The sequence below is a fragment of the Cajanus cajan genome, chromosome 6 (genome assembly GCF_000230855.2).
Source record: "Cajanus cajan strain Asha chromosome 6, NIPB_CcT2T_4, whole genome shotgun sequence".
NCBI lineage: Eukaryota > Viridiplantae > Streptophyta > Magnoliopsida > Fabales > Fabaceae > Cajanus > Cajanus cajan.
Window position 1 is genome coordinate 55,022,358 of NC_138522.1, and position 14,731 is coordinate 55,037,088.

Below are 14,731 nucleotides of genomic sequence, written 5' to 3' on the forward strand. Positions count from 1 at the left end.
AACAATTTTTTATTTATTAAATTAAATCATTAAAAAATGATTTCATATATAAAATAACATTAATAATAAGTCATGCCTCATTGATAATCAATTATCAATGCTATCAAATAGTTACGATACAATTTTCGTGCATATTAGCTTCTTTCCTCACCAAATGTTTTTGGAATTAATTAGTTCTCTTGCATGACATTACCATGAGATCTTAGCCTTTTAATAAATTTAAATAATATAATCTATTTTTTTAATTATAAAGTGGAGTTAAAAATAACTAATGATGTGTACTTTTTCGCATGAAAGAATTCTCTCTATTTCCATACAATCAAATAATACTATTTTTTTTTCTTTCTCTCTCCCAGTCTCCCCCCTATTTTATGCTATTTCATATATACCGAACAAATTGTTAAACAAATTTCCACTATCAATAATTTATAATTCCATACACAGTTCTAAAGTTGGACGTTTAGTGGAACAATAAGCAACCTCTTCTTGGCCAACCAGCAACCAAAGCGAAAGCTAACGAAATGTCCCTCCATTTTAATAAATGCATCAGCATATTTTGCGAGAATTCAACTAGGCAACATATGGGGATCAGTATGTCTGACACATCATATATATATACTAAGCATGAATACAAGAGTCAAAATTTCATTCTAGTTTAATTATGTAGAGGCATATCCAATAAATGCGAAGTTTAAAATAACATAAAATTCCATCTTGTGATTGTTCAATATAGGTTAGACACTTAGACCATCATGGCGAGGGGGAAAATGATATATGCATATATTTCTGTAAAAAGGAAAAACTGCCATGTACCTAAACTTAGCACACTCATATGACACACCCATGATGTATTAATAGCATTATTCTGAACTATTGAACAATAATTTATAAAGAATTTGATTTTCAAGGAATCAGCACTCTGAAGTTTATAAGTTGCAAGAATTATCATTTTCTTTAACAAAACAAATTCATTTTGGTGATCTTTTTTTTGAAGATCAGTGTTTTGTAAAAACTATTTTCAAAAACTAAATAGCAATATATATATAACAGAACATGTATTAGTGTATATAAATTGAAAACAGATTTTAGAAACAAGTATCAAACACCAAAATCATTAACTCATTAGCAAGGTTAAAACATTTTATGGATTAAACTGGATACTTATTGACTTCAGTTATTCACATTTTGTGAATAGTAGTATTTGATTTGAGATTTTCAGCATATCATTGATTCATTCTCCAATAATCATAGAATGTTATTCTCTCTTTACTATTTTACTCTTAAAAAAAAGTTAAATACACCACAAAAACAGAACAAACAAAATCACCGATCAGAACCAAAGCAGGCATCCATCGTTATTATTATTATTATTATTATTATTTTATCCTCTCCTGTCATAATTATTAATTACTAAGAAGCATGCAAATATCCTCAATGATATGGTTGTTCAATGGCCAGGAAGGGAATTAGCTTTCATTGTCTTCATAGACAAGTTCTCGGCAGCAGGCAGCAATTGCTTTAGTTAAATTTGTCTCTCAATCACTTCACTATGTATGTGAACATACTAATCGCTTCTTCTGACATAATTACCCACGCTTTTGTTCCTCTATCCATTGAAATTCTCAAAAATAAATAAATAAATAACCATCAAGCAAAATTTCAAAGTCCCGGCAGATATATGAACTTGATATAATACCTTCATTCTTTAAAATGAATAGAGTGCTATCCACAACCACAAGGGCTGTTAAAAAGAATTCAGACTATCATATCTGTTTTGAGAAGAAAAAAAAACCCCGAATCTATACACTTTTTAAAGTAAAATTGGTTCAATTAAACTGTCCATTTTTATATGATAAATTGGTTCAATTTTTTTATATTTAAAATCTATTCATAGAAATATAAAGTAGATAATTAATCCGTTCTGATTATATGCATGATCGATGTATTAGTTCTGCATGCATAAGTTTTGACGTTGCTGCACGGTCTTCACCTTTGCTGGCAAAGAGGATTTCGTAGGGTAGTCTATCATTTGGATTCCCTCACTTTAGTGGAGCTTACTGAACATGAGATCCCCTCAACTCATTTTTATGCTAATAATGAGCTGCAGGAGATTGGTGGTCTCATGGGTAGAGACTGAGTTTGTTCTCTCTCACATGTCTTGAGGGGGGAAATATGTGTTCGGATAGCTTGACTAAACAGGTAGCTTTACATCTTGGAAAGGTCAAAGTTTTCACAGCTACTCTTGGATTTCTCGAGTCTCTTTTGCTTGCTTATATGCTATTGGGTTACCCCGCTTTAGAGGTAATACAAGTATGTTTTTCTACTAATTTTTGTTTTTTCTTGCTTTCTTTTTCCCTCGTTATGTATAAAAAAAGAGGAGTAGATAATCCAATTGTACACTGAATTAATTCAATTTAAAATTCTTTTATCATTTCTTTAAAAGTTAAATCGATTTATTTTATAAAAACTTATTAACTGAACTATAATTTGGTTTTTCAAAAAATCGATCCACTACTCTCCGGTTAGCTTGGGGCCTGGGGGTGCGAATACGCCATGCAGCTCATGCAGATTGAGTTTGACTATACATATGTATTAATTTTTTATCTGACGATATATCATCTGAATGAATAAAATCAAATTGCCCATTGAACTTTAATCTTTGGTAATTCATTTACTTTCATTTTACTATGCCTAGACACAAAGAAACAAAATTGCACGTTATGTTTCCTATAATATAATTTTGAGTCCTAGCTATTTTTTTAATTTCGTATCTTTATTCTTTTAATTTTATAAAATCTAAAATTTTGGCTAATAGTTTATTAAATATTATTTGTTGAAATTATAACGTTAGTTATGATTTGAATTAAATAAAAAATATAATAATTAATAAGACAATTTTATAGAATGATAATTACTATCTTATTAGATGGTGTGTCATGCACCATTGTGCATTCTCGTCTGAGACAATTTTAGGTAGCGCTACTTTTTCTTTTCTTTTCTTTTTTCCTCCTTCCTTTTTATTCTTTTTCCTCTCTTATTCCATGAGTGTAGATCTGTTGCGACTCACAGTGCAAGTTTGTTGTGATGCAACGTGCAACGGAGGCACATAGGTTCAGGTTCATATCTGCCAGAAAAAGACGTACGTAGGAATCTTCCGTGAATCAATGAAGGCGCAAGCATTTTAATCTCTCACTAGGGCATAGATCTGTACACAACGGAGAAGTTAAGACAATCATGGATATGCCGTGAAAGAGAAGTTACAAAGATCATGGATGAAAATACACAAAAACTCTTGTTTTCCACACACAATAGGAGCGACACAGAAGTGAACACTGAGAAAGGGAAGAGGTAGATAATGAAGGCGAAGGAATGAAACACTTTGAACAACATGTGGCGATCGAAGGTGAAGACCGTGGCGACAATAAAGGCTCAACCGTGTGTGGGGTTACATAGCAATAGTCTGGCAACAAACGGATGAAGCTGAGGGATGGAGGAAGGGAGTTTGAGGGAAAAAAAATACAGAACAAAAAGACGTATAGTGGTCCACTCTAACTTTTCTCATTTAAGATAAATTTCACTTTTAACTCTATTTTTATTTCATAAATAAAAGTGATAAATGAGATAAAAATAAAAATGAAAGTGAGAATTAAAAGTATAATTTTATCTAAATATTATTAAATATTAAGTGTTATATTATATCATTTGTTTAATCTTAAGTTACAACAATCAAATTAAAACAAATTTAATAATTAGATGAATATTCAATGAGAAAATAAAAATATATAACTTTTTTATAAAACAAAAATCTGTTTTTCTTTTTTTAAAATTTTTAGACAAACATATAAAAAATAAAAAAAATATATATATATTTATTTTATTTTAAAAAATGTTTTTATAAGAAAAAAAATATAAACAAACAAATCTTTAGTTTATAACATAAATATTTTTCAAAGCTATATTAATCTACTAAAAATAAAGAACTACTTTTAGTAAAGAAATTCACAAAAATTATTTTAAATTTATATTCAAATATACTCATAATAAATGACATAAACATTAACATGTTGATCACATAATTTGATGATCTGTCATATGAATATATGACAAAATGTTAAAAATAAGATTTGGATTTCTAGACTTACTTATCTATAACACTTAACCACTAGATAATGGATTTCTTTAATATATAAAAATCAAAGTTACAATATATATTTTTAATAAAAACTAAAATTACACATTATATTTACTACTACTAAATTAAAATACATATAGATTATATTATATTTATTATTCGTATTAATAATATTAACATATAATTTATTTAAAATTATATGCATTAATATATTGTTTTAAAAAAATGAAAGAGATTTGTTACAATTTTTCCAAACTAAACAAAATCCAAAATTATAAGTATTGAGTTTAGATTTTTAGATCTGTCCTTTCCAAGCTAACTCTAATTCTCTTTATCTTTTACCAGAATAAATAAGACAGAGAGCATGCATGGCAACACCTTGAGTTGTGGGCGGGTTTGACTCTCTTGGTCTCCGTCCCTGCAAGACAAGATTAAATTTAAAAAACATAAACTTATATTTTTAAATTCACTCTCATCATTGTAAATATTATTAATTCAAATATACTTATGGAAACCCTTACATTTTTTTTACAATTTTACTTTCCTTGTATACTTTTAAATAAACATTATACTAGTTTATTAATTATATTTTAATTTAAATAATATAAAAATTAATAAATAACAAATAGCTTAAAAATAAAAAAGTTGAAGAATTAAATTGCATTTTTAGTTAAATGTATTATTTTGAGTTTGTTATTTAATTATTAGTAAGTTATTTAACTATTAGAATAATTGTAGTAAAAAACTATTAAATAATTAACTTATATATATTTAATAATTGTAAAAACTAATAATATAAAAATAAAATCTTAACGTATTTATTATTATTATAAAAATATTAAAAATGTATAATAATTTAAAACTAACATGACCTGTGAGCGACCAATTAAACCTAATATTTTTTTTTATTGGTATAGAGTACATGGATCCTTAATCAATCATGTTCGAATCGCTATGGAAAGAAAATTTGGATTAAAGTTAAGAAACATTCTTTAAAATGTAAATCTTCTTAACCGAAAAGATTAACGCGGTGCGTTTGGTCCGCACAGAAGAAGCTTGCGAGAATATTGTGATTACGGTATTACCCTTCACCATTCAACCAAATTGCCCTTATTCCAGCGTTTGCCTTCATTGCCAATTCTTAATTACACACCGATTCTCCTTTTTCCTCAGACATTTCGATACTTTGATTTTGATCAGATCCACAACGCTTATCATGACGCTTGGCTCTGCAGGATCCAGTGTTGTGGGTAAGACCTTCTCATATAACCTTCTTCTTCTAATTTTATTTTTCTTTCTTATTTTCATCTTTTTAAAACCGAAAATTCTGTCATGGATATGCATATTTTCTGTTAGTTACTTGTTGCCGTGACCTATAGCTCGATGGGCTTAAAAGTTGTTTGATTGTTCCATTTTATGGTGGTTAATTTTTTATGTCTTGAAACGGCGCGGGGTTTTCAACACATAGCTGCAGTTTCGGATGTTGAATTTTGCGTAAATATTGGGGTTGCTTTTGTTTTTCGGGTACCCTAATTATAATCTAAATCACTTTGCCTTGTTGTCATGTGTGTTTATTGCTACTCTGACATGCGTATTTCATTTCTACTATTGTTTTGATATGAGAGCCCAACTGAGTTGGCTAATAGTTACTGCTTGGTACGATTTTTTCTGTTGTAGTTATGTCATCTGCTATTTCTTAATGTATTGAAGCTTAAGCTTACATGTGGGTGTGCTTAAGATAATTACGTAACACATTTTTCTTAGAATTTTGAGTTTGGGTTTAATTCAACCTCAAAATCTAGCTGAGAGGTGAGTGGTTCCCTTATGTATATCGGTATATACACTTGGATCTCTCGAGCGTGAACAGGGGGTCTAATAGGACCAACAACAATGGTTAGGGGGATAAACTTAGATTAAATCTCAAAATTTGGATTTGGGCCAAACTCAATCCCAAAAGTTAATTCATAAGGTGAGAATTGATTTGGCTTACATTCTTATTTTGACCATATCACTGAGAAAATGTGGGATTTTCTACATTTTTGTTCCTAAACATGATTATCATTTGACGATTATTGCCATGGGGCACAAAATAAAACAACTCCTTAGCACATCGGGTGGTTCTTGTTGCCTGCCATGCTTTGGTTATGAATATTCTGGTCTTAGATATAATAATGCAAATTCGAAGTAATATGTGGATGTGGTCCCGGATATGATTGTACTAAAGAGTAGAGGTTGATTGTTAGAAGAATGAGTCAAACATAGCCAAAGGGTTGGTTCTTCTGGTATGACAAACCATGAAAGAAGAAATATTCTTTTTGATAATTATGGGTTTAGTATTCAAGTTAAAGTTCTAACATTTAAAGGTTTGGTTTTGTTTTTTTAAAATATAAGCTATGACCTTTCGAATTACATCTTAGTGAATTCCAACAGTAATTACCAAATTCTCTTGCACAACTTCCTAGAGTGTTGTTTGCTATTCTCAAAATGTAATTATTGATATTTGCTCTTATTCCAGTATGCCTAAAAGTCTCCTATCACTTAGAAATCAAGACTAAGGATAGGTTATAAACAACCTTTCTCTTTAACTTACCAAGGTGCCAAATGTTCCTATCGTAAGTTTGTTGGCATCACTAGTATCACTTTGTCCAAGGTATTGTTTGCTTTGGTGTTCGTTAGACCGTCACGGTTTTGTCCTTAAAGAGGCGTCTCAGTTATAAATACTCTCCCTCCTTAATCCACTGAAGCGTCAAATGTTCTGATTGTAAGTTCACTAATATTGTTAAGGTCACTATATTTAAAGTGTTGTCTGCTTTGGTACTTGCTAGACTGTTACAGTTTTGTCCTTAAAAATGTGTATCGTGGATTAAGGATGGAGGTGTTTATAAACTACTTTTAGCCTTGATTCCTAAGTGATGTGAAACTTTTGGGTACACCAGAACAACTCCTAACCCACTCCCATTAGGAATCTTTGGGACTTGCAAATATGACACTAAGTAGTAGTAGCATAAATATGACGTAACATACTGCCTATAGACAGAAACTTCAAAAATTTAGATAAAACATCTTAAAATTATGAAGTTATAAGCCAACTATTTAGTATATTCTTTTGTACTGCTCTGGAAGGAAGATTCCTTGTGAACAAAGAAATGTGCCATGCCATCTGCTGGATGAAGAAATATGGAACACTTGCTCTGGCCCTTCTGTTCATGACTATAAAGTTTGTATAATGTTATGAACCTTGAATAAAATTGGGGAAAAGAAAAGAAGCATTTTGTTGATTGAATGAATTAGACAGAACTAAAGAGAGAGATCTCTCCTTTAAGGATTCCTCCTTTCACACAGCTAATATTTTTGTTTAAATTTGATACTCAACAGGATGATTCCCCTTCCCTTGCATCCTCTTATTTATATCTAATTAACCCCTTTAACTAACTTACCACTCTAACTATTGCTAACTAATATTTCCTTCTATCTCCTAATGTGCAACATGATGACTAAAATTTGGTGGAAGGATTATATATGCAGTCATTCTTGACATTTTATTGATGATACATTGTCATTTGTCAGTCAGTATGAGTGTGTAATTAAAGGCATTTTCACTTTAATGCAGTTCCAAGGAACTTCAGATTGCTGGAGGAACTTGAAAAGGGAGAAAAAGGAATTGGAGATGGTACAGTTAGCTATGGAATGGATGATGGTGATGATATTTTCATGCGCTCTTGGACTGGCACCATTATTGGCCCCTATAATGTAAATGTTTATCTATCTCTACCCTGAATTGTTTTTCCTTCCAAATAAGTGCATGTTAAATGAGCTGTATTTTATTTGAACTAGTGAATTTTCATGTAGCAATGGATTTAAATTTTGAAGAAACATTTCAATAGAGGAAGTTTTGCATTCTAAAATCAAGTTCTTACTTACCGGGTAATTGCAACTAAGCATGTTTCATATCTCCTTTAACAAACTTCTGTGTCTCAGTGTATGTATGCCAGCATAATTTCCGGGTTCATGTCCAGACAGTCCATTTTTAAGAATTAAGTTAGAGAACATAGCACAAACTAACATATATTAAAATTATAATTGGAAATGTTATCATACTTCTGCAATTTACCATATACTGAGTCTTCACTTGACTTGATTAGTGTGGCATCTTTTTCTCCATTTTGAAAGAATCTGAAATATGAATAATTGGTCTATCCTTTAAACTGGAGTTTAGGCTTATTATCTCTTTTCCAGATAATGTACCTGTATTCTATTTCCCGTGTAAATAACAGGCTGTTTGCAGCTTCAGTAATTGTGCTTTTTCTGTTTTTCTGCTAGACTGTACATGAAGGAAGAATTTATCAATTGAAGCTGTTTTGTGATAAAGACTACCCAGAAAAGCCACCAAGTGTTCGATTTCATTCACGGATTAATATGACTTGTGTTAATCATGAAACTGGAGTGGTATAAATTTTTACATGCTTTCAGTCTTTTTATATGTTTTAATGCAGTGGGTGCTGTGGAGAGGGGGGGGGGGTATACACAATGCTTACTGCTGTGTTTTTCACTTCGATTTTTATCCATTGATGTCGGGAATAAATGAGATTTATGTTGGCAGAGATGCTTTCAAGAGTGTGTAAGAGATCTTACATTGATTAATAAAATGACCAAATAGTATGTATAAGTGAGGGACAATTTTTACCCTATGATTTAGCTTTTGGAGTTGAATTGTGCTCAAACTTAAATTCTAAGATAGTGAATTGGGTTTTGGGGAGGGATCCGATGAAAAAAATACATTCTACATACCATTACCATCCCACTTTTCTTAATCATAATAATATAGTACTTTGTTGATACACTCTTATTCCAAGTGTATTGGAAATTTGAAACTTTGAAAGAGTAAGAGCCGGTTGAACTTGAATTAGCCCAGGAATATGGTTAGGTCACTCACATACTCGAGTAGAAATGAGGGAGGCAGTTAGACAATTGGCAGGCTTGGGGAGTGAGGGAATGGGGATCTGCACCTGAACAGGGCACACAGATTATTGTTTTGGGGAGAAAGGCACCAGATCATTTCTTTCTTGTACTTGTTATGCATTTTCACTGGCCTCTTTGTATTCAAGAACTAGTTTCCCAATATACACATCTATGTTTTCATCCTTTTTCTTATATAATTAGTCCATTTGTAAACATGATAATAGATTACCTTACTTTGATTTATGGATTTGCAATTGAAACAGGTTGAATCAAAGAAATTTGGACTTCTTGCAAATTGGCAACGAAGGTTTACGATGGAAGATATATTGACCCAGCTGAAGAAGGAAATGGCTGCTTCACATAACCGCAAGCTTGTGCAGCCCCCTGAAGGTACTTACTATTAGTCTCCAAGATCATACCGATATTGGATCATATTGCATATGCAGTATGCAATATATATATAGTATGTAATACTCTGGATCTTTCTCAATTCAAGAACATACAGGGGAATGCCCAAAAGTGACCCATCTTTACTTCCATTGCTTCAGAGTTGTTTTGTTGCCTTACATTGTTAACCGTGTTGAAGGCATGCTCTGATGCTAAATATTGAAATCAACTCTTAGTGTTTTTTTTTCTCTTTCTAATTATAACTGCGCTTCACATTTTGATCTTTTATTATTATTATTATTATTATTCGCTCGCTTTCTGACTTTAAAATTAGTGGGAGGCTATATAAAAAAAGTGACAAGTGCTGTTTAGATGCGTGCATTGTCCTTGGTTGGTGTTCGATATAATGATATTTTCCCCATTTGTCAATGTCAACGTGAATCTCTCTTTGGATTCGAGTTTCTCACACAATCAATTTTGGTACTGAGACATGAGTATTATCCCCGTGATGTCTTGGATTAGCCACGATGGCTGTGGTGGGAGAGTATGTGATGGATTTGAGGTTCTCATATTATTCAATTTTGGTACTGATTGAGACATGAGTATTATCCCCGTGATGCCTTGGATTAGCGACGATGGCTACAGTGGGAGTGTACATGATGTCTCCCATATTGGGAAACCTATTTTTAACCATCAAATATAATAATTTTCAAATTAATGGTCAAGATATTTTTTATTTTGTATTTTTTTCCCCAATGTTTCTTAATTTACCCCTAATTGTCTCTTTCCTCCCAATGCTTAACCACTGTTAGTTGCCGCCTCTAACGGGACATTGTAGCTGTGTAGCTGTCGTGGATAACACCTCCATTGTACCGCAACCACCAGATCTCCCATCAACTTCAAACAATGTAGGTACCTCAACAATAAAATCTTAAACCCAACACAACCACAAGAACTCCAAACCTTCAATCATAAAATCACCAATGCAACCACAAGATTTCCAAACTTGGAAAACAAAACAAGCCACAACAATTATAAAAACATACGTCACCATCACACCATGGAACCACATATCTTCAGTGGCGAGGTTTTGGTCCATCTGCATCTCATTTCCCTTCGTGAAATGCTTTCTGGTCTAACTTAGGCAAAGATGAAATCGGAGCGACAATGGTGTGATGCAATGACAACCGCGTAATGGTTACACGATGAGATGATGGTAGCGCATGATAGCGGTACAATAGTAGTGGCACACAAATGTCAACCAATTAGGTCAATTTTGCCAACTTTTATGGTGAAAGTTGATGGAGGGTTGCTAAGGAGGAATCAACAGAGAAGAAATGGATGAAAAATAAATGAATAGGAGGGAGGTTCACGAGTGTTGTGCCATTGGTGGCGATGCTCAAGTTTAGGAACTTGAATTATGAAAGAAAAAAGAAGAAATTAACTTTTTACTGCAATTCTAATACAAAATAAAGTGATCTTTTTCTATTATGGGAAAAGATGGCAACAAACTTTTAGGATGAAAATTTTCATTTTAATTTGAGGCCAAAAACCAAACATTGGTATTGTTTTTTTAATAGATGCATAGTTTTTATTGCATCTTTGACAACAAAACAAAACATGTAGCATTTGTTAGGTTATGCTTACTTAGGTATTACAATCAATTTATAACTTATTTGATTATCTTCAATATTTGTTTGACTAAAATAAAGATATTTGGTAGTAGTATTGAAAATTAAAAATGGACTCTCTTATACTAGTATCAAATAACATTATGGATAAAAAAAAATCAGCTATGCTATTACCTCGACAAAAATAAACTAAGACTAGCTGAACCACTTTGAATATAGGCTAAAAAAATGTGACCCATGTGTATAAGAATGGATTGTCAAGTTTATGAGCTTATTCACTAAAATAATGTTAAAGAAAATCATCTCCTTACTTAAAATGCTACGTTATAAACATAACACCATTTTTGCACTAAATGAATGGAAATCTAAATTTTATATTTTTGTTTTTTTTTATCTAATTAAAAATATATTAACTCGACAAATTAACTTGTTTTATCATACATAAGGATACAAGTTAAATAGGTTAACCCGATAAGTAAAACAAATTCAATAGGTCAAACATATTTTTGTATAAGATATATAACTTTAAAGAAATAAATATATGATTTAAATAATAAAAAAAACTATAATAATTGATTGAGATATCTTCCAATTAAATTTTAATAAATAAAAAAATTCACGTCTCCTTCTCTTTGCATGATTGAGATATCTTTCAACTAAATCTTTTGAGACTATTATTTGTGACCTTATGCTTAACCTAAAACTAATTTTAATGAATTTAAAATGTAGATATTGTGTTTGGAATGTCATACAAATTGATTTATATTATATATCAGGGAATTCAATTTGTGAGGAGGATATAATAGTATATGATAAAATAATCACCTTATTATATTGTAAACAATTATTTTCTACACCAATAAAATATGATAAATAGTTTGTTGTCTAGTACATTCTTGAACTTAAGAAGGAAGATTTAGGTTATGAATCAATAAAATATGACAACTTTTTTTTTTATTTCTTTATATGTATTAGTATTATATGTAATACGTTGAATAATATGATAAATATTATATTTAATTTAATATATACTATATAGTATGAATATATTGTATTATTGTAAAAAGATATAATATTTTATCTAAAATATTTAAATTATAATTATAATTTAAAAATACGCATAACTTTAAGATAAGTAACTCTCTATATATATATACATATATAATATTATTACTTTAAGAATTCAATTTTATATGAAATTAATTTCCAAGAGGCTCTTTTCATGATATTCTCAAAGTTTATTTTTTCGTATTTTAAATTTTTCATATCAATTAATTCTTTTTTATCAGTAAAAAAGTTATAAAGATGATAGTGAGGATTGAATTAAAATACTTGTACATCTACCAAATTTTTCATTATTAGGGTAATCCTAATAATTATTTCATATTTTAAAGAAATTAATGTGTTAATAACAAAATTTTGAAGGATTAATTTGTTAAAAAGATTTAAATAACAATATAATCACGATTTAGATTTTTGAGAATTTAATTTGAAAGTCAAAGTTTTTAAAAGAGCAATAGGTTGAAATATAATCTTGGAAGATTAAATAAAGCCATCTATAAAATAAATAAAAAAAGGAAAACTAATTATATGAAAATCTAAAACAAATATATTATAGATGTAGAATAAGTGAAAATTACAGTAGAAGATAGTAAATTCTTAAAAATTCAGAAACTGCAGAGATTTCATTCCATATGAGTAGTAATTTGGCAAAATAATAAATAATAATATTCGGTTTGTAGCATGGAGATAATCCATTTGGCAACTTTGAATACTCACTATCTCTCTGTCTATCTCTTTCTCTCTCTCTGTATAAAGCCAATTTTTAACCTAACTTGCTTTACAAGTCCAAATCAAATGGCAATTGGCAATTATCCCTGTATGCGTGTTATTCTTTTTCATCGTTATCAAAAAAAAAAAAAAAGACAGGAGAGAAGAAAGAACCTTTGGTCACTGTGTTTATAAAAAGTTGTCGATAGGAACTACCGTTCCCTCTTCTCTTCAGCTCCGAATCTTTCTTCTTCACCCAAACCCTAATTCGTAACTGCAAAACCCTAAAGCCATGCCCCAATCTAATGGATCCATCCTCACGCGATCAGTGTGGTCCTCCAACCTCGAATCGGAGTTCAGCCTAATCCGATCCGTCATCGACTCGTTCCCCCTCATCTCGATGGACACTGAGTTCCCCGGCGTCGTGGTTCGCCCCGACGCCGGGGATCCCTCATTCAGGCACCGGCACCCCGCCGCTCACTACACCGTACTCAAAGCCAACGTGGACCGCCTCCACTTGATCCAAATCGGCCTCACTCTCTCCGACCACATGGGTAACCTTCCAACCCTAGGCTCCTCCAACGCCTTCATTTGGGAATTCAATTTCAGAGATTTCGATGTCGCGCGTGACGCCCACGCCCACGATTCCGTCGAGTTGCTGCGTCGCCAGGGCATCGATTTCGAGAAGAATCGCGAGTTCGGGATCGACTCGGTCCGGTTCGCGGAGCTGATGATGTCGTCCGGTTTGGTCTGCGATGACGCCGTGAGCTGGGTGACGTTTCACAGTGCCTATGATTTCGGATACTTGGTGAAATTGTTGACACAGCGCGCGTTGCCGGAGGAATTAGCAGAGTTTCTCCGACTTGTGAAGGCGTTTTTTGGTGAAAGGGTTTTTGATGTGAAGCACTTGATGAGGTTCTGTTCGAATTTGCATGGTGGGTTGGATCGGGTGTGCCAGTCTCTGAATGTGGAACGAGTTGTAGGGAAAAGCCATCAGGCCGGTTCGGATAGCTTGCTTACTCTGCACGCTTTTCAGAACATTAGACAAATGTATTTTGGCAAAGTTGATAGACTTGTTCAGTATGCTGGTGTTTTATATGGCTTGGAAGCATTTTGATTTTTCTCGTATCAAATAATATATCATTTGGTGTAGGTTTTTTTTTCTCAGCTTTAATTGTAAAGCTTACACATTCTGGCTTATCAATATCATTAGGAGTTATTATTTGAGTTTTACTGCATCCGCATATGATATGTATATGATAATGGTAATGTAGGAGAAAGCAACACATTTTTTGACTGAGGGTTAATATATAGATTTAGAATATGATTTTTGAATAACTACTCTTTACCCGTCTTGAGTTCTGAACAGAGGGGAATTTTTGCATCTCCCACCTTATATTTTAAAGTGGTTTAATATATACTAGAATCAATTGTGTTCAAAATGTGCTTGGTTCATGTTTATTGATTCAGTAGCAAAGTGTCAAGCAACAAGCCATTCCTCGCGAAGGGTAAGGATAAATGATACCCCTGTTGGTTTCCTCTATTTTGGTTTAGAGTCTCTTTAAACTACTTATGTCATTGGGTTGCTGAGATTGTTATCATATAGTTGAAGAGCATATAATGGATTGTAGGTAGGAAAATTATGAATCAGTAGTGTTGCTGCTATTTTTTTTTTTGTTTCCTATATTACCTTATCTTCCATTCTTACTGTAGCAATAGTTTTCTCTCTGCCTCTCATACACACATTACTTGGATCGGAGCTGGAATAACTTTTAAAAGGAATGTTGGACAATGGTAAGTGGTTTAAGACTTTAAGTGTGTGTGGAGACTAGTAGAAATCTCAATAAGGAGA

At 31.9% G+C, this 14,731-nt stretch overlaps 2 protein-coding genes across 2 annotated transcripts; both read left to right on the forward strand.

The window, feature by feature from the left end:
* The first annotated feature begins 5,182 nt into the window (after positions 1-5,182).
* LOC109813978 (ubiquitin-conjugating enzyme E2 variant 1C) lies at positions 5,183-9,766 on the forward strand. The gene is made up of 4 exons (XM_029274485.2): positions 5,183-5,382; positions 7,743-7,882; positions 8,453-8,578; positions 9,355-9,766. Exons 1-4 carry the CDS (start codon positions 5,349-5,351, stop codon positions 9,493-9,495), a joined length of 441 nt encoding a protein of 146 aa, XP_029130318.1. The 5' UTR covers positions 5,183-5,348; the 3' UTR covers positions 9,496-9,766.
* A 3,181-nt stretch (positions 9,767-12,947) lies between these two features.
* Positions 12,948-14,112, forward strand: LOC109813981 (putative CCR4-associated factor 1 homolog 9). The gene has a single exon (XM_083077663.1). The coding sequence runs from the start codon at positions 13,172-13,174 to the stop codon at positions 13,994-13,996; it is 825 nt and encodes a 274-aa protein (XP_082933789.1). The 5' UTR covers positions 12,948-13,171; the 3' UTR covers positions 13,997-14,112.
* Positions 14,113-14,731: the final 619 nt, after the last annotated feature.